The sequence below is a fragment of the Macaca fascicularis genome, chromosome 7, assembly GCF_037993035.2.
Source record: "Macaca fascicularis isolate 582-1 chromosome 7, T2T-MFA8v1.1".
Classification (NCBI taxonomy): domain Eukaryota; kingdom Metazoa; phylum Chordata; class Mammalia; order Primates; family Cercopithecidae; genus Macaca; species Macaca fascicularis.
The window spans coordinates 86,967,151-86,986,365 of NC_088381.1; the positions used below are offsets into that span (position 1 = coordinate 86,967,151).

General features: G+C 38.3%; 1 protein-coding gene and 1 pseudogene across 1 annotated transcript; both read left to right on the forward strand.

The window, feature by feature from the left end:
* Positions 1 to 3,835: 3,835 nt before the first annotated feature.
* Positions 3,836 to 4,777, forward strand: LOC102121410 (olfactory receptor 4F21-like; annotated as a pseudogene).
* Positions 4,778 to 13,253: 8,476 nt separating this feature from the next.
* Positions 13,254 to 18,716, forward strand: LOC102121807 (olfactory receptor 4F6). Its single transcript, XM_005560631.4, has 2 exons — positions 13,254 to 13,290; positions 17,514 to 18,716. Exon 2 carries the CDS (start codon positions 17,547 to 17,549, stop codon positions 18,483 to 18,485), a length of 939 nt encoding a protein of 312 aa, XP_005560688.2. The 5' UTR covers positions 13,254 to 13,290; positions 17,514 to 17,546; the 3' UTR covers positions 18,486 to 18,716.
* The last annotated feature ends 499 nt before the right edge of the window (positions 18,717 to 19,215 follow it).

Here is a 19,215-nt window from a genome sequence, read left to right on the forward strand (position 1 = left end):
AATTTTTTATTATTATTATACTTTAAGTTCTAGGGTACATGTGCATAATGTGCAGGTTTGTTACATATGTATACTTGTGCCATGTTGGTGTGCTGCACCCATCAACTCGTCAGCACCCATCAACTCCTCATTTACATCAGGTATAACTCCCAATGTAATCCCTCCCCCCTCCCCCCTCCCCATGATAGGCCCCGGTGTGTGATGTTCCCCTTCCCGAGTCCAAGTGATCTCATTGTTCAGTTCCCACCTATGAGTGAGAACATGTGGTGTTTGGTTTTCTGTTCTTGTGATAGTTTGCTAAGAATGATGGTTTCCAGCTGCATCCATGTCCCTACAAAGGACACAAACTCATCCTTTTTTATGGCTGCATAGTATTCCATGGTGTATATGTGCCACATTTTCTTAATCCAGTCTGTCACTGATGGACATTTTGGTTGATTCCAAGTCTTTGCTATTGTGAATAGTGCTGCAATAAACATACGTGTGCATGTGTCTTTATAGCAGCATGATTTATAATCCTTTGGGTATATACCCAGTAATGGGATGGCTGGGTCATATGGTACATCTAGTTCTAGATCCTTGAGGAGTCGCCATACTGTTTTCCATAATGGTTGAACTAGTTTACAATCCCACCAACAGTGTAAAAGTGTTCCTATTTCTCCACATCCTCTCCAGCACGTGTTGTTTCCTGACTTTTTAATGATCGCCATTCTAACTGGTGTGAGATGGTATCTCATTGTGGTTTTGATTTGCATTTCTCTGATGGCCAGTGATGATGAGCATTTTTTCATGTGTCTGTTGGCTGTATGAATGTCTTCTTTTGAGAAATGTCTGTTCATATCCTTTGCCCACTTTTTGATGGGGTTGTTTGCTTTTTTCTTGTAAATTTGTTTGAGTTCTTTGTAGGTTCTGGATATTAGCCCTTTGTCAGATGAGTAGATTGCAAAAATTTTCTCCCATTCTGTAGATTGCCTGTTCACTCTGATGGTAGTTCCTTTTGCTGTGCAGAAGCTCTTTAGTTTAATGAGATTCCATTTGTCAATTTTGGCTTCTGCTGCCGTTGCTTTTGGTGTTTTAGACATGAAGTCTTTGCCCATGCCTATGTCCTGAATGGTACTACCTAGGTTTTCCTCTAGGGCTTTTATGGTATTAGGTCTAACATTTAAGTCTCTAATCCATCTTGAATTAATTTTCGTATAAGGAGTAAGGAAAGGATCCAGTTTCAGCTTTCTACTTATGGCTAGCCAATTTTCCCAGCACCATTTATTAAATAGGGACTCCTTTCCCCATTTCTTGTTTCTCTCGCAAATCAATAAACATAATCCAGCATATAAACAGAACCAAAGACAAGAACCACATGATTATCTCAATAGATGCAGAAAAGGCTTTTGACAAAATTCAACAGCCCTTCATGCTAAAAACGCTCAATAAATTCGGTATTGATGGAACGTACCTCAAAATAATAAAAGCTATTTATGACAAACCCACAGCCAATGTCATACTGAATGGGCAAAATCTTTTTTTTTTTTTTTTTTAAAGACCTCATTGCTATCTAAAGTTGAAATCCAAAAATGGGAGTTAGCATGGCTATGAGGCAATCTTGTAAGTGGGAATAGAATCTGATTTGCTTTCGTTCTGGGCTTTATTCTATTTCTTGACATGCAGACAGAGCACCTTTATTTTCTTCATTCATTATATTATAGTAGAAACTGAGTCTCTTATGGAAAGCTGAAGGATTTTATGTGGATCAAGATGGTGGCAGTCTGGAAATTCAACCAGGATCCTCTGAGCTGCAGGTATTATACAAATTCACCTTCTGCTACTATGTTTATTTAAAAAACCAGGATAAATTATGGATGCATTTGCAGTAGCTTAGGAAACCCAGATGCTATGAATACTTAAGGACAAAGCTATCTCCTTCTCTTTCACTTAAATCTGCCTAGGGTGCTGAGGATAGAACATGGGACATTCAGAAATGGACTAAGATATATCATACAATCAGAAAGTCATGAGGAAGAAACAGTTTTCTTTCCATACTGGCTGAGAGGTAGACCAGAGTATCAATCTCATTTCTACCTCTTATGTTCTATCTTGTTGCTTCTCCACTGTTGGTCTTGATTTCCCTAATGTAAAAAGGAGCCTATAATACCAACTTTCACAGTTTTTGTAGACATCAAACAAGATGGTGTATATGAAGCAGTCATTGTTGTGTCTTGCACATGGTGGCCGCTGTTTTTGTTTTACCTTGGTTATCATTATTTCCACAGAAAGCTCATCAAACAATGCTCCAGACTGGGAGATATTCCCTGATAATGTCTAAGTAATTCTTTAAGCTCAGACATGAAGCTGTGTATTGAAATAAATTAGATCCGTCTCTTAAAGTGCAGCATAGATTCTGTTTCCTTTCTGAAGACAGCTCTGATCACCCTGGCTCAGGAGTATATTTTCTACTTCAACAATTTTATGATCATATTACATAGGAAATTTTTACACAATATATTTTTTATTGTTCACATTGTGTGTGCTCAGATGTAAAATTCTTAACAGTAGTAAATATTTTAATACTTCTATAAGTAAATAGTGCCCATTGTGCATGGGAGGCATCTAGTAAATATTTATTGATTGATTACAAATGGTTATGATAAAGGGCAAAATAAATGATACAGCAGATTTATATCTGCTATTTAGCAGATTGTAGATTTATATAACATGCTAATTGAGTCAAAAAGGGAATTAGATAAGAGGGAGATTACTGTGAAGAGATAGTCTTGTATGGGATATGTGACTTACAACCAACCACAAACAAGGGAAAGAAATAGTGAATATGGGAGCTACCCAATGCAGAAAATACCATCATTATGGTGAACTTTGTTACATACCGGGATAGCATAGGATTATAAAATAATAGTAATTGCAAACTTGGAAGGATTGTCTCCACCCCTTTATTTTATAATAATACAACTGAGTTGAAAAAGTGTCTCAAGTGTAGAGGGAATGGGAGGAAGAACTTGGTCAAATTTCCATGAGCTTAGGGCTAGGACTTGATCATACTTTTCTGATTCCAAGTGTAATGTCTTTCCACCATTCCATGAACCATGAAAAGTTAGCACAGCCAATGAATTTTAGATATCAATTATGTGGAATTGTTTTTGCTATGTTGCATGAGCTCTATTCATGTGTAGATCCTGCAGCGTACATCTCTTTCCTGGCCTTGTCCTTCTCCACCATATGCTGTCACTGCTCAGGCTTTGTGATCACCTCCACTCCCTGGGCTGGGCTACAAAGGTGGGATAATTTTAGGGTTTCTACATTATTTTCTCTCCTTATGAGGAAAAGGTGAATATAATCTGATAAAACTACAATAGCATGAGGCTGAACGTGAGAGAGTATGAATAATGGTAATATATTGCACATGGAAGAAATAAAAAAGGTAAGAAAAATAAACGTCATCAGAAGTTGCTTGAGGTTTGGGGAGAACTATGGCCAGGAATAACAAACTGTGAGGGAGAAATCAATGAGTTCATCTTCATTTCCTCTTTTTTCCCCTCATGTTATTCCAGTGCATTTAGCATTTGTTTTTGCCTGATCTTCTTTTATCACAGCCTGTAGTTTGTTAGGGAGTCTAGGAAATTGGAAGCTGTGCTTTGTGACAGTGAGTTACTGCCTATTTTCTGCAACTACAGTTTAAAGGGGTTATATAGAGATGTTTCGGCTCTGTGAGTTAAAGCAATATTTTTTCCTTACAGTTTGAAACTCATGCAATCAGACACTACCCACAAAGTGTGATTTTCTCTTTACTCTCCTTTCCAGGTAGTGTTAGAGTCAGCTCTGCTCACGGAGGCAATGGATGGAGCCAACCTCTCTGTGGTGTCTGAGTTTGTGTTCCTGGGACCCTCTAACTCATGGGTGATCCTGCTTCTTCTTTTCCTCTTTTCCTCTGCGTTCTACATGGCAAGTCTGCTGGGAAACCTCTTCGTTGTGTTCTCTTCTGACTCTAACTTACACTCCCCTATGTATTTCCTGCTGGCCAACCTCTCCTTTCTTGACCTGGGAGTTTGCTCTATTGCAGCCCCCAAAATGATGTATGCCCTTTTTAGAAAACGCAAAGCCATCTCTTTTGGGGGCTGTATAACTCAGATCTTCTTTATTCATGCTGTTGGGGACACGGAGATGGGGCTGCTCATAGGCATGGCCTTTGACCGGCATACGGCCATATGTAAGCCCCTCCACTACCTGACCATCGTGAACCCACGAATATGCATTTTAATTTTGGCTACTGCCTGGATCCTTGGCCTCAATCACTCAGTGGCCCAACTGGCTTTTGTCATAGACTTGCCCTTCTGTGGCCCTAATGTATTGGACAGCTTTTGCTGTGATCTCACCTCAGCTCATTAAACTTGCTTGTACAGAGACCAATAGACTGGAGTTCATGGTCACAGCCAACAGTGGACTCATCTCTGTGGGGTCTTTCTCCATATTAATTATTTCTTACATCTTCATTCTGGTCACTGCTCAGAAACACTCTTCAGGTGGTTTATCCAAGGCCGTCTCTACTTTGTCAGCTCATGTCTCTGTGGTTGTTTTATTTTTTGGACCATTGATTTTCTTTTACATCTGGCCCTTCCCCTCATCACATTTGGACAAATTTCTTGCTATCTTTGATGCAATTCTCACTCTTTTTCTGAATCCAGTCATCTATACGTTGAGGAACAAGGAGATGAAGGCAGCAATGAAGAAACTTTGCCATCAACTTGTGAGTTACAGGAAGATGTCTTAGCTATTTTAAAGATAAACAACAATGTAGCTCTGCACTTGAAGACAATGGAAAAAATAAAGTCAACGAAATTTATATCTCAATTACTTTTGTGTACTAGGTTACATTTAGGCATTTACCACGTTATTGTGTATCTCTAGTACTCTAATCAATAACGATATAGGGAGCTAACGTTGGAGGCTTCTGTGTTTCAGACCCTATGCTGGATGTTTAACAGAAATCATTTAATATTCATGACAACTCTGTGCAGTAAGTATTTGTACTTCAATAATATTTTTTATAAGTTAAGATATGCTGTCTGCTCATTGTCTTTGTAATTACTATGTGAAATGTTTCAAACCTAAGCTATTTTTCACCAAATTTCCCGCTTTCATTAATCTCTGTCAAAAGGTGTCAAACAGAGGATGTGTTCAATAATTCAGTGTTGGAAGTTAGTGTATTATTCCTCTTCGCTGTTATACTTTCCCTGCTTTGAATTGCTTAATGTCCTTTTCTCAAACTACCTACCAAACTGTCATAATGCCTAATTGCTTTCATTTCACTCACTCTTGCTTTAGTATCTGCTTACTTCCTGTATCCTTTGGCTACTTAGAGAACTGTTGCTTATATAATAGAAGTATGGAAATTTAGAAATGGAATTTGAGAGATAATTTGTTCCAACCTATTATTTTATAGATGATTACATTCAGACACAGATATTAGATGATAGATTTGAAATGAGAATTTGGTTTCCTCACTTTTAGGTTAAAAAAATTTAAGCCCACTTATTGATTTAGATTCTTGAGCTTTCCACTAACAAACTGTACTTCTGCCCTTCTATTGCCTTTTTATTTCTGACCCCAGTGAGCAGAAGAGACACCAGTGAGTTCATTATTCTTTCTTTTTTTTAAAATTTCAACTTTTTATTTTAGATTCAGTGGTACATTTGCAGGTTGTTACATGGGTATATTGTGTGAAGCTGAGGTGTGTGGTACAATTGATCCCATCACCCAGCTAGTGAGCATGACACTGTTTTCATTGTCACCGATTTCATATGGTTATTTGTTGTTTCCAAGTTCCTTCTTTATTTGCAGCCCAACAAGAAATTTCTTGAACCAGGTTCTGGTTATTTTTCAAAATGCATGATCATATCATCACTCATGTCTGGTTTCATCCGTGGCTTTTATTTGTGTCACTTACTTTAAAAATCCATAATTAAACAGTATTCCTCTGTCTATATTGCTTTTCTACTCTACTGAACACTCCAAAGAGCATTTGCCATCACCTTTCTTTCTTTCTTTTGTTTTTTGAGAAAGGGTCTTGCTCTGTCACCCAGGCTGGAGTGCAGTGGCGATCACGACTCCATCTCCCAGTGGCAATTGCGACTCAAGTGATTCTCCCACCTCAACCTCCAAAGTAGCTGGGACCACAGGCGTGTGCCACCACACCCAGCTAATTTTTTTATTTTTTGTATAGATGAGGTATCACTATGTTGCCCAAGCTGGTCTTAAACTCCTGAGCTCAAGCTATCCTCCCACCTCCACCTCCCAAAGTGCTGGAATTATAGGCATGAGCCATTGCGCCCAGCCTACCATCACTTTTCTTACTGCTACCAAATCTAGCAGTTATCTTAAATAAGCTTCAAGAATTTCAGGCACGAATATTACTCTTTTTGTTTGTTTGTTTTAGAGGATCATAGTTTCCTTGAATGAAATATTGGGGACCTTAGAACTTTTGGGACCCCAAAATAATATAAGCCACAGTCTTTCTGTTCTATAAACAAACTTTTTGATTTATAAATGAGTAACTATGATGATATTACACTAATACCTACTTACTTTAAAGATTCTTTAAAATGTCACATGTATACTCATATGTCCCTGTAAGTTAGTGATTTTTGGTAGAACCTTGTAATGAATCCATCTTCTTAAAGAATTGACTATTTCAGGATTCTTTTAGGAAGTTACTTTACTCTTTTATATTCACTTTTCTTCTTTTTTAAATTTTGGACTTCTTTAAAACTGTTAATTCGCTTGTAAAACATTTGTTAGGACAAACATATGCTAAGACATTAACTTAACCAAGTGAGAGATGTTTCTTTTTAGTAAAATTAACTGTTGACCAAGAGTTGTCTAAATGAACAGTTATGATGTGCCAGGTACTATCCTAAGTTGTTTACATACCTTAACTCATTTAATTTTCACAGCAACTGGGTAGGTAATATTGTCATTCTTCTTTTACAGACGAGGTAACTAATGCACAGAAAGATTCAGTAACTATCCCAGGGGGACATAGATGGTAAGCAGTAGAGCTGTGACATAAATTCAAGCAGGTCCTCCTGCAACATCCTTGCTCCTAATCACCACACTCCACTACCTGCCAAGATGGTTCAAAGACCCTCTCTCCTGAACTGCGAAAATCTGAACACATTTTTCCTTTCTATACTTACTAGCATAAAATGGGAACATAAAATATGCATCAACTCAATAAAATATAATGCTATTCAAGATTTGTGTTCTGTCATTTAAATGTATCATTAAAATATCCATATATTTACTATTCAAAGGAGTTAAGATTCAGAAGCAGCTTAAGTACTAAAATAATTTTATAACTTTATCATATTCAAATAAAATTTTGCATAAGTGAAAGACAATGCACCGTCTGTGCTTTGGAGATACTTAATCCATGATAGAGTAATTTTGTTGCAGGAAAAGAACGAAGCCTCAGGAATACCTCATGCGGTTCCCTCACTCTCATGGAACAAGAGAGTTTGCATTAGTCCAGGCAGAGGATAAGCCAATTTTAATGACTGTCTAAGCTGGAAACGACTGAACAAATGATACACTGCTTCTTGATTCTATACCATTAGACATGTCCAAAGTACTCCAACAAGAGCTTAAAGAAAAAACACTAAGCTTCAAGCACAGCTCTTTCTGGTGTATACAAAACGCTTCTTCCTTAGCTAGTATATTTAACCAGTAGGGCTTCTCTCCTCCTTCCAGCTACCGTTTATTAAGTGCTGTGTGCCAGGCACTATCTAATTTACACATAAAAATTATATGGAGCAGGCGTTGTTATGTCCTCATTTAGAAAAGAAAATCTGGAGAGGTAAAACGATTTCCTATCACTTTGCTCAAAGTTTCCCTGTTACATCTTTTAGGTGCTGTGTAGAGTAGGATCCGAGACATAGTCATCCCTGTGCTAAGGTCAGCCTGTTTGCAGCAGCAAAACCCAGATCTGTGGTGATGTAGCATGAATCCTACCATTGGGTAATTTTAAAGACCTTGCGTAACTTCAAAGACCTTGCATACTACTAATCTGAGGATGAAGCTATTCTGTTGCAACTCCAGTGCTAGAAGAATCATAACATGGCTTTTTACGGAAAGTAAAATTTAAGAACTGTGTCTCAGGCTAAATAAACAGAATCTAGGATACCTTTATAGACTATCTATGATAGCTTACCATGTGAGCTTTTATTTTATAACTGTCTGGAGAGGGAGCAGCGGATAGAAACAGAGACAGGGATGATTGGCAGAGACCTTGGGGAAGAGACAGTGATTTGGCAACCTTGTATGGAAAGGCCCACTTGTATTATGCCTCAATTTTTGTTATACCTTATGTATTCTCAGATTTCCAAAGAAGCTTAAAACTTCTCTACACTCTACAATCATTTTTGGTGGTGAGATTTTCTTTAGTATCCATTTCCGAGTGCTTATCACAATAAACTATCAAAATAAACTATTTGGGCAGAGCTTTCTGTTTTCCTTAAGTTACCCCTAGGGAATGGGCAGGGGAATTAACAGTAACCAAATATCTACTATACTTCAGGGCCTTCATATGTATTCTCATTAAAAACTCATAAAACCAATGCGGTAGGTTTTGCTATCCCTGCTTCATAAATGAGAAAGCCTCAGCCTAGAAGTCACACACCTAGAAAGTGATTGACTTGGGGTTAAAACCAAATTCTGTCAGTTTCTTACTCACAGCTCCTTGTTGCAAGTCACAGATATGGGAAGAGGAGACTTATCTTCACACAGTAGTATTTGGTGGAATTCTAGAGCAGAACCACCAGGAACTGCAACATGAATGGTTGAAGGAGAAGGAACTAAACCCGCTATTTCTTACGATGCTCTGAAGTTGCGGGCCTCTCATTTGTATTTCTTTCTGTGTCCTATCCCTGTAGCTACATCACTTTAGTTTAAGGGACCAGCAGAAGCTGACCAGCATTTATGAATCCCAAATTTCAAATTTCCAGGAGGGAGAATATGATTGGTTAGGTGAAGTCAGGACCCTCAAGATGCAGGGCCCTTTCTGTGGTTGAGTTATAGATCTCATCCTCTGCCACCTCCTCAGGGCCTTTGCTCTGTCAGTTTCTCCCTCCTCTTCCTATAGTTTTAAACCATCCTTTCTCTTGGTTTCTTTGTCAGTATTCAAACATGGCCACATCTCTTCTAAGCTTAAAAACATCAAACAAATAAATATAATCTCTTTCTTGAATCCACTTTACTTCTAATGACAGATTAATCTCTGTATTAGTTTCGTAAGGCTGTCATAACAAATTAGTACGAATGTGATGGCTTAAAAACATGTTGATGCCCAGTGCCATCAACAGTGGATTGGCTAAAGAAAATGTGGTACATGTACACCATGGGATACTATGAAGCCATAAAAAGGACAAAATCATGTGCTTTGCAGCAACGTGGATGCAGCTAGAAGCCATTATCCTAAGTGAATGACTGCAGAAACAGAAAACCAAATATCACATGTTCTCACCTGTGAGTGGGAGCTAAACATTGGGTACACATGGTTATAAAAATGGGAACAATAAGGTTGGGTGAGGTAGCTCATGCCTGTAATCCCAACACTTTCAGAAGCCAAGGCAGGTAGGGGTCAAGAATTCGAGACCAGCCTGGCCAACATGGTGAAACCCCTCTTTACTAAAAATACAAAAATTAGACAGGGCTAGTGGTGCACACCTGTAACCCCAGCTACTCAGGAGGCTGAGGCAGGAAAATTACTTGAACCCGGGAGGCGGAGGTTCAGTGAGCCGAGATTGCACCATTGCACTACAGCCTGGGCAACAGCGAGATTCTCTGTCTCTCAAAAAAAAAAAAAAAAAAAAAAAAAAAAGGCCACGGAAGAATGCAAGAGTGAGGATGGAGAGAACAGGGTAAGGGCTGAAAAAAACCTACCTATTGGGTAGATGTTTACCACCTGGGTGATGGATTCATTTATACTCCAAACCTCAGCACCATGCAATATACCTGTGTAACAAACTGCACATGTACCCCCTTATTTTAAAGTAAAAGTTGAAAAAAGCAGCACAAAAGATAATATAGTCAGGCAACATATGGAAAAATGTATATGAAATTTTGTTACTGTTTGTAAACAGCAACAAAAAAAGGATATCAGCAAACCATAAAAAAGAAAACAAAAGTTTATGAATTCAGCATACATTTTGAAAGAATAGACAAACTTTTTGTGAATTTGCTTTGGTTACAATAGAATGCTCTCTTATTAGGTGAGCCAATTGGCAAGTAAACTAATTGGGAAATAGTTTTTTTTCTGAAACCCTAATGATTTCTTATGGCAGCAATTAATAAACGTAGATGCCATATGTAATAACAGACACTAACCATGCATCTGTGCTGTATAAGACACCAGTAGGTGGAATATGCAGGTTCTAAAATCAACAGATATTGATATGCTTTCTTCATGGGCATTTAAATTAAGGGATTTGTAAGTAAAACCTTCCTCATATTGACACATTCATTTTGTAGATGTAACCCTTGGCTAGTAAAGATAATAGTATTTGGAGTAAGTAAAATATTTGTCTTGGCATTCGATATTTTAGTAAATGACATCACATGCTGATCAACAGACGCGCCCTGGAATCAAGTCAAAAAAATAAAATTAAGACAATCAAAACACCAGACTGCAAGACCTGCGGAATACAAATGTGTCACACTGACACAATATTCTTCCCAGTCTCATTTCTCTGTCCTGCTTGATAAGCAGAATTTTAATCTTTTCTGGGATTCTTCTTCCCAACTGTTCTCTCTAGAGCATTAGGATGGGAGGGTTTGCATATAATCAGTGCTACCCCTTTGTTCTGCTGACTGTGGTATAGCCATTCTTCTGCTTCAGAGACAGAAGCCACTCTGTGGCACACAGCTATCTGCTTGAGCCACTGCTCATCTCTCCTGAATTGCTTATCTCTGCATATCATGCACTGCCTGAAACTGTAGGAATCTGAGGACTGTGTGGGGAGGGGTAGAGAGGCTGTGTTAGAGCATGTTCATGTACATCCCTGTTCAATTGCTGCCCATGCAGTCCCCAGGCCTTGCTGCTTAGTCTAGCCTGTTCTGCTAGATATCTTTTGCTTTTGTAATGATTTTATCTGAGATGCATCAGACTGCCCTCCTTTGGACAACTCAAGTTCATCAAATCATTCTATATATGTTTGATCTCATTTGTTGATGGTGAAAAGTTTCTTTCCACAGGGCCTCTAGACTTCTTTCAAGTAATGTGACTGTGCCTCTACCTGAGTGTTCTTGAACCTTCTTTGACAAGTAGGAGGCTGGACTATTTGTGGTGCTGAAGACTCTAGAAGGTCATGTGACTTAACTGAGTTTTGTATCAGGATATAAACTCATTAATAACAATAAAAATTACTTATTACAAACCTGTTGAATCTAAGACAAAAGCAGGAGTGGGAGAGAGCTGATGTTCCTTTGAGTTAGTGAAAGTTGGAGTAACAGCACCTTAGAGCCCTGGATAGGACATATGTCACGTGCCTATACTAAAAATATTTCTAAATGAAGCTTAGTCAATCAATACAACTGAGAATGGTTAGTTTCAGAGTATTTAGTTGATTGAAAAGCATGGCAACAATATTTTGTAGTTCCTCCTGAGAAAAGGTGGAGTCTATTTCCCCACCTTCAATCTGGCCTGGCGTTATGCTTGCTTTGATGAAGGAAATATGACAAAATTTATGTTGCATGAGCTCCAGAACTTAGGTATAAGTTGCTTTGTAGCTTCTCTCTTTGCTCACTCATAGCATCCTCCACCACCATGTAAGGAAGCTTAGGCAAGATTAATGAATGATAAAAGACCCTGTGAGACAGAGTCCCAGTCTATAGCCAGGATTAGGCTTCAGACAGGTGAGTAAGGCCACCATAGACCCTCCAACCCCAGTCAAGTTGCCAGATAACTAATGTCTCATGAGAAAGCCCAGGGGAGACCAGCAGACGAACTGCCCAGCTGACCTTAGCCTGAATTGCAGACACATGAGTGAGTAAAACGTTATTGATTTAGGCTACTTTGTTGTGCAGCAATAGATAAGTGATATAGTATACTCTGTATAATTATAATTTATCTGTGGCCCTTTCACTGACTCTGCATATTTTTGATGTAAAGAAATAAAACATAATCAGAGGTTTTCTGTTTTGTTGATTGTTTTTATAAATAAAAAAACTTAATCTATGAGAGGTTAAGTCAATTACTGATTTTCTTTATTTCAGCTGTACTAGTATTTTTAGTCCATCCTGGTATGCTGCTTTTATAACACCTTATTCATCTCCCCATATCATACACACGATTAAGAACTAACCAAATGTTGACTACACAACTGTACATATGATTACCTCTAATTTAGTTATCCTTTCTAGTGGGGCATGGATCACATTTTAGATGCCACATTGGAGGCCTCTCCCTCCCGTCCCCTCCCCTCCCCTCCCGTGCCCTCCCCTCCCCTTCTCTCCCCTTCCCTTCCCTTCCGTTCTTCCTTCCTTCCTCAATGGTAAACTTGATTTCACTTTTTGAAAAGTATATATTTTCATTCTTACGGCGTTTCTTCCCTTATAGATAAGGAAAACAAGCAGGTAAAAAGATAAAACAGGCAAGGTGCAGTGGCTCATACCTGTAATCTCAGCGCTTTGGGAGGCCGAAGTGGGCGGATCACGAGATCAGGAGATCGAGACCATCCTAGCTAACAGGGTGAAACCCCGTCTCTGCTAAAAAATGCAAAAAAAAAAAAAAAAAAAAAAAAAAAGTAGCCGGACATGGTGGCGGGCGCCTGTAGTCCCAGCTACTCGGGACGCTGAGGCAGGAGAAGGGCGTGAACCCGGGAGGCGGAGCTTGCAGTGAGCTGAGATCGGGCCACTGCACTCCAGCGTGGGGGACAGAGCAAGACTCCGTCTCAAAAACAAAAACAAACAAACAAAAATCTGTAATTTTTACACACAAAAGGTCCATAGTTTCTCTTCTTCCTTCTCTTCAGGTGACCCATTGCCAGTTTTTCCCTTTAATTGCTGTGGCCAAAGTTCTGTGGATGGCACAGAATTAATTCCCTTGGCCAAATGTACTCAGGATGGCAATCCCAGGTCTCTACAGCAACATTGAAGTAACTTTTCTGTGCTGCTAATTAGCTCCCTTTCCCCCTGTGGAGGTATTACACATGATTTTTTATGCCAAGTGACGATCATAACATCAGTGAGCTCTGCATTTTGTGATCCTCTATTCCAACATTGGTCCAGGTAGGATAAATGGATAGAAACTGTCTTTGATGGAGATCAGAACTTTAAGTGGAAACACACAGAACAGTGAGAGGGAGAATTTAATCAACTAGGAGTAATGAATTATCTGTTATTCAACAGGAAAATTGCAGCAGATTAACTAACAACCAAAATATAGAATGCATCTGAATGAGTAGAGTCAAGTCATAATTTCGTGTTCAGTATTGGAAAGGTTATTCCAGTGACATTTGCACAGATGTGTCATGTGTGGGTCTCCAGGCAAATAATAAAGCCAGAGTGGAAAATTTGAGTACAGTGTAAGTAGACAATGCTAAACAAACTAGTTTTGGTATGTTATGGTTTCCTGGGCCACATACAGTACGCAAAGACCATCACAGCAAAAGAAACACGATGTAGTAGAAATAACCTGTACTAAGGAAGCCAAAAGTCAAACATATTCTGGATTTGCCACCAACTTGTTCTGTAGCTTTAGCAGAGTCATTTACCCTCTTTGTACCTTGGTTTTCTTAACCCTAAAATGAAAGAATTTTACAATCGTTAGCAAAGTTTCATTCAAGTCATAACAGCAGACTTCTACAAGGCTTGCTGTATTGTTGATGGTAGTAAGAACAGTAATTTTGGGAGCATGCAGCTCCAGTGCCCATTCCCGTCCATCTTTTTCGTATTTTGAGTGGTGTCCTGAGCTCTTTCTATCCATCTTTATCTGAGAGACTTCAAACACTGATCTACTTAAAAATCATTAGAATTATCATCCTTATTTGGATTGGTGATTAGCTCACATGGCTTTAATTCATTTCCTATTTATGTTGGGCAGCACAGGGATGAGCAACCTGAGCAGAGGAGAGAATGAGTTGATCAGTAGATGATCTTTGACGTATCTTTCTTTTCTTACATTCTGGGCTTAATAGTAGGAGTGTGGGAGAGGTTGGTGCTCTGTGTTGAATGCAATCATGAGATTCAGAACACTACAAAGTCACACTGGGATTGAGTGGCTTATCACCACTGATAACCTGTTTTCCTTTTGTAGGAGTGAGCTAAGTGGAGAGCTTAACTCTGTCATTATGGAAAAGATCAGATTTAAACAACTATTCTGCCCTGCTTTAAAACAAATGTTCAGTGGGGACTAATACAAAGTGTGGTACCTAAAGACCTTAAGTTTAAAATAGAGATAGAACATGACAGACTGGCTAGAAGGCAGTAATACCAACAAGGAGCAGACAAACCTGTTTTCCAAATTTTTAGCAACACTAGGAATAATCTAATATAAATCTTTGCTAATCTTATATATAAAAATAAAAAAGTGTTATTTTAAAGATAAAACAAAAGTCTTGTGTAAAAATTAAAATGGTTTTAGGAGTGAGTGGAAATTGGAGACATTGATAGAGTATCTTTCAGCTTCTAGGGGAGCAATTTAGAATTTAATCATTCATTTAAATAAATTGCTTCAGTGGGAAGGGTGCTGATGATAATCAGTGTGAAAGGAACTTAATTTATTCCAAGCTGAGTTGCCCTTTATGAATGTAAATGCCATTTATAGTATTATCATGCAAAAGTCTGAAAAGGATAATTTGAAGACATGTTGAAGACACATTATTTACAATGATCGGAAATTCAATAGCGTTCTTTGTTAGATCACTCGTAGCACACTATTAGTACAAAGGTTTTCGGTTTGGTTACCACAGTATAAACAAGGTTTATTTCCATTTAGTGTATATAAAGGTAAGGGTATCAAAGAGGACTTCATGGAGAAAGGAATTAGACAGAGTGGGTACTAAAGAAAATAGGAAAAATTAGAGAGACGTAATGATGACAAAGGTATGTAGGCTGAGTGAAGAATGTGGAGTGAAGACATGAGCTGAAGTGTGTGTGTGTGTGTGTGTGTGTGTGTGTGTGTGTGCGCGCGCGCGCGTGTGAAGAATAAATGCCTTTTGGGAACACGTCCAGCAAAAAAGAAGTAGTTTAGCTTAGCGTGTATAAGGTGTAGGGAGAAATGAAGTAACAAAGTTAGTGAATATTTTGGGAATAGCTTTGATTCTTATCTTAATTTGAGGGTTAGATTATGGTAATATCTTTGGATACTCTGAAGACACTAATTGTGTAATTTTGGAAAACATTTACCTTATTGTAAGAGTGAAATTGATGTGTGCTCACTGCAAAAATGTAAGCTAGGAAAAGCAAAAACTGAAAGTTATCTTTTCCTTCATTACTGTCTCAATCCCAACCCTTGGAGATAATTATTAACATGTTTTTGTGTATCAATCTAGACATTTTCTATCTACTTATTATTTTATTTGACTAATTTTATTTTTAAGTCCAGATGGAATGACATAGTGCAGGCAACTGACAACCTCTCTCCTATCTATCCTCAGTATATTTAGATCTGCCTCAATATTATAAATGGCTGCATAGTATTTCACGGAAACTATCTAAGATAAGTTATTTAACTAGCTTCTTAGTCTATACATTGACATTAGTGTCAGGATTTTGCTCTTAAAACAACGCTTTAGGCCAGGCGTGGTGGTTCACGCCTGTAATACCAGCACTTTGGGAGGCTGAGGCGGGCGAATCATGAGGTCAGGAGATCGAGACCATACTGGCCAATATGGTGAAACCCCGTCTTTACTGAAAATACAAAAATTAGCCTGGTGTGGTGGTGCATGCCTGTAATTCCAGCTACTTGGGAGGCTGAGGCAGGAGAATCACTTGAACCAGGGAGTCGGAGGTTGCAGTGAGCCGAGATTGCACCACTGCACTCCAGCCTGGTGACAGGGTGAGATTCCATCTCAAAAACTAAAACAAAACAAACAAACAAACAAAGTAATGCTTTAGCAAAAATAACAAAGACATGCTTTGTCCACTTTGTTCATATGCACACGTAGGTATATTCAAGGGTTTTCCTCCCTGCCCCCAAAATAGAACCGAGTCGAAGTATATGAGAATATAAAAATTCAGAAGATGTTTCCAAATTGGCAAATGTTTTCTCAGTTTACTTCCCCATCACCAGTTATGAAATAGCCTATTTTTCCATTTCCTACCAAGCTCTGACTTTTCTCAAATGTTTGCATATCTGCCAAACTGATGAAACAACTGGTGTCTTACTATTTTAGTATGTGTTTGTTTATGAATGAGGTTAAATATCTCATTTAAAGCCAGACAGAGACTTTAACGGGCAGTTAAAGTAGACAGAAAGTTTCTAAATTTTCTGATATTTTCACTCTTTCTTGTTCTCCTTTACTTAAGATTTAGAACTCATCACTTTCATTCTGTGGTTGCCTTTTTTAATGTCTCACATTCTTTCCTCCCTCAGGAAATAATCTCTCTTAGAATCTCCTTAACAGCACCCATAATTGTGTCATTTTTTTCTAGCATTCATGGTTTGTGCCATGATCTGGCATCCTCTACTCCTATAGTTCTTGCCTTCTTATAGGTAACTCACCTTATCTACCCAATTTACAGATATGAGAAATTTACATCTCCAGGCCTTAAGAGAGCATATTAATATTGAAAGAACTTGTCAATATGGTCATATAAATGATATTAGTATATTGAGGGCTGGGCATGGTGGCTCATGCCTGTAATACCAGTACTTTGGGAGGCTGAGGTGGGAGGATCACTTGAGCCCAGGAGCTGGAGACCAGTCTAGGAAACAGTGAGACCCCATCTCTACAAAAAATACAAAAATTAGCCAAGTGTGGTGGTATGTGCCTGTAGTGCCAGCTACTTGGGAGGCTGAGGCTGAGGTGGGAGGATTGCTTGAACTCAGGAATTGCAGGCAGGTTGTAGTGAGCTGTGATCATGCCCTGCACTCCAGCCTGGGTGACAGAGCAAGATCCTGTCTCAAAAATAAATAAATAAATTAATTAATTAATATGTATATCAAGGATGCCCAAGTTATGAAATCCACTGTCACTTAACTATTTCACGTACTTTACAGAAAGTCTTTAGCTTACAGTCATATCTGAGATATGGCTATAAAAATATACTTAAAAATAAAACAAAGGTATCCATTCAAGTAAGTAAATGAGTTCTTATTCTGTGCAATGTACTTTCTGGTGACAAAATTTATGATAGAGGAATATGAGTTGCTTTGTGACTGAAGTTGTCTCCAAAGGCGTATATTAGCCCATGTCTAGTCTTCTGACAACATATGAATTGCTCGTGATTTTGCTAACATCAATGCTTTTTGTCCTAAATCAAAGTTTCTCCTTACTCTACTCTTTCAGGTAGCATGAGAGTCGTCACAGCCGACAGAGGCAATGGATGAAGCCAATCATTCTGTGGTCTCTGAGTTTGTGTTCCTGGGACTCTCCAGTTCATGGAAGATCCAGCTCCTCCTCTTCCTCTTTTCTTCAGTGTTCTATGTGTCAAGTCTGATGGGAAACCTCCTGATTGTGCTAACTGTGACCTCTGACCCTCGTTTACAGTCCCCTGTGTACTTCCTGCTGGCCAACCTTTCCATCATTGATTTGGTATTTTGCTCCTCCACAGCTCCCAAGATGATTTATGACCTTTTCAGGAAGCACAAAACCATCTCTTTTGGGGGCTGTGTGGCTCAGATCTTCTTTATCCATGCAGTTGGGGGCACTGAGATGGTGCTGCTTATAGTCATGGCCTTTGACCGATATGTGGCCATATGTAAGCCTCTCCACTACCTGACCATCATGAGCCCACAAAGGTGCATTTTGTTTTTAGTCATCTCCTGGATTATAGGTATTATTCACTCAGTGATTCAGTTGGCTTTTGTTGTAGACCTGCCGTTCTGTGGCCCTAATGAATTAGATAGTTTCTTTTGTGATCTTCCTCGATTTATCAAACTGGCTTGCATAGAGACCTACACATTGGGATTCATGGTTACTGCCAATAGTGGATTTATTTCTCTGGCTTCTTTTTTAATTCTCATAATCTCTTACATCTTTATTTTGGTGACTGTTCAGAAAAAATCTTCGGGTGGTATATTCAAGGCTTTCTCTACGCTGTCAGCTCATGTCACTGTGGTGGTTTTGTTCTTTGGGCCATTAATCTTTTTCTATATTTTCCCATTTCCCACATCACATCTGGATAAATTCCTTGCCATCTTTGATGCAGTTATCACACCTGTTTTAAATCCAGTCATCTATACTTTTAGGAATAAAGAGATGAAGGTGGCAATGAGAAGACTATGGTCTCAGTTTGTGAATTACAGTAAAATCTTTTAAATATATCAAGAATATACAAAAAGGCAAATTATACTAGAATTTCAGACAGATATGTGCTAAGTAAGTTAAGTTAAATTTAACCAGAATATCACTTTCTACTAGTATGTGTTGGGTTGTCTTTTTTTTTTCCTTCCCAAATTGAATTGTGATATAGATTTCTTGCTTATGTAAGAGATTTAAAGATTAAAGAGTGTGGTTACTTTATCTCACCAACATTCTTACCTATATATAGTGTCAAATAGAATTACTCTAAATGTTAAACAATTCATTTTGAATGTCAGTATGTGGTTTATTGCCCATTTTCTATTTTTTTCATTTAAGGTAGACTATCTTGCTTTAAAGATAAAGGTTTTTACTAGACTTAATGATTTGTCTTACTATGTAGCTAAGTAATTTTATTTATTTTTTTCAGTTCATTATCTGTTAGCTATTTATTTGCTAAAGTTGTTTTTTATTTTTTCAGCTCATTATCTGTTAGTTATTTATTTGCTAATCTTTTCTCAAAGTCCAGTAAAGAGAAAGTACACTGTTGCCTTTTTTTTTTTTTTAAGGGGAATTTTGGTATAAAGAATTAACTAAGTATGAATTTGTGTTAAATAAATTTTATGGGAGCTACTGTTTTGGGTTAGCCTCCTGTATTAGGCCCCAGCCAAACAGGTGATATAGTTTGGCTCTGTGACCCCACCCAAATCTCATCTTGAATTATAATACCCATGTGTCAAGGGAAGAA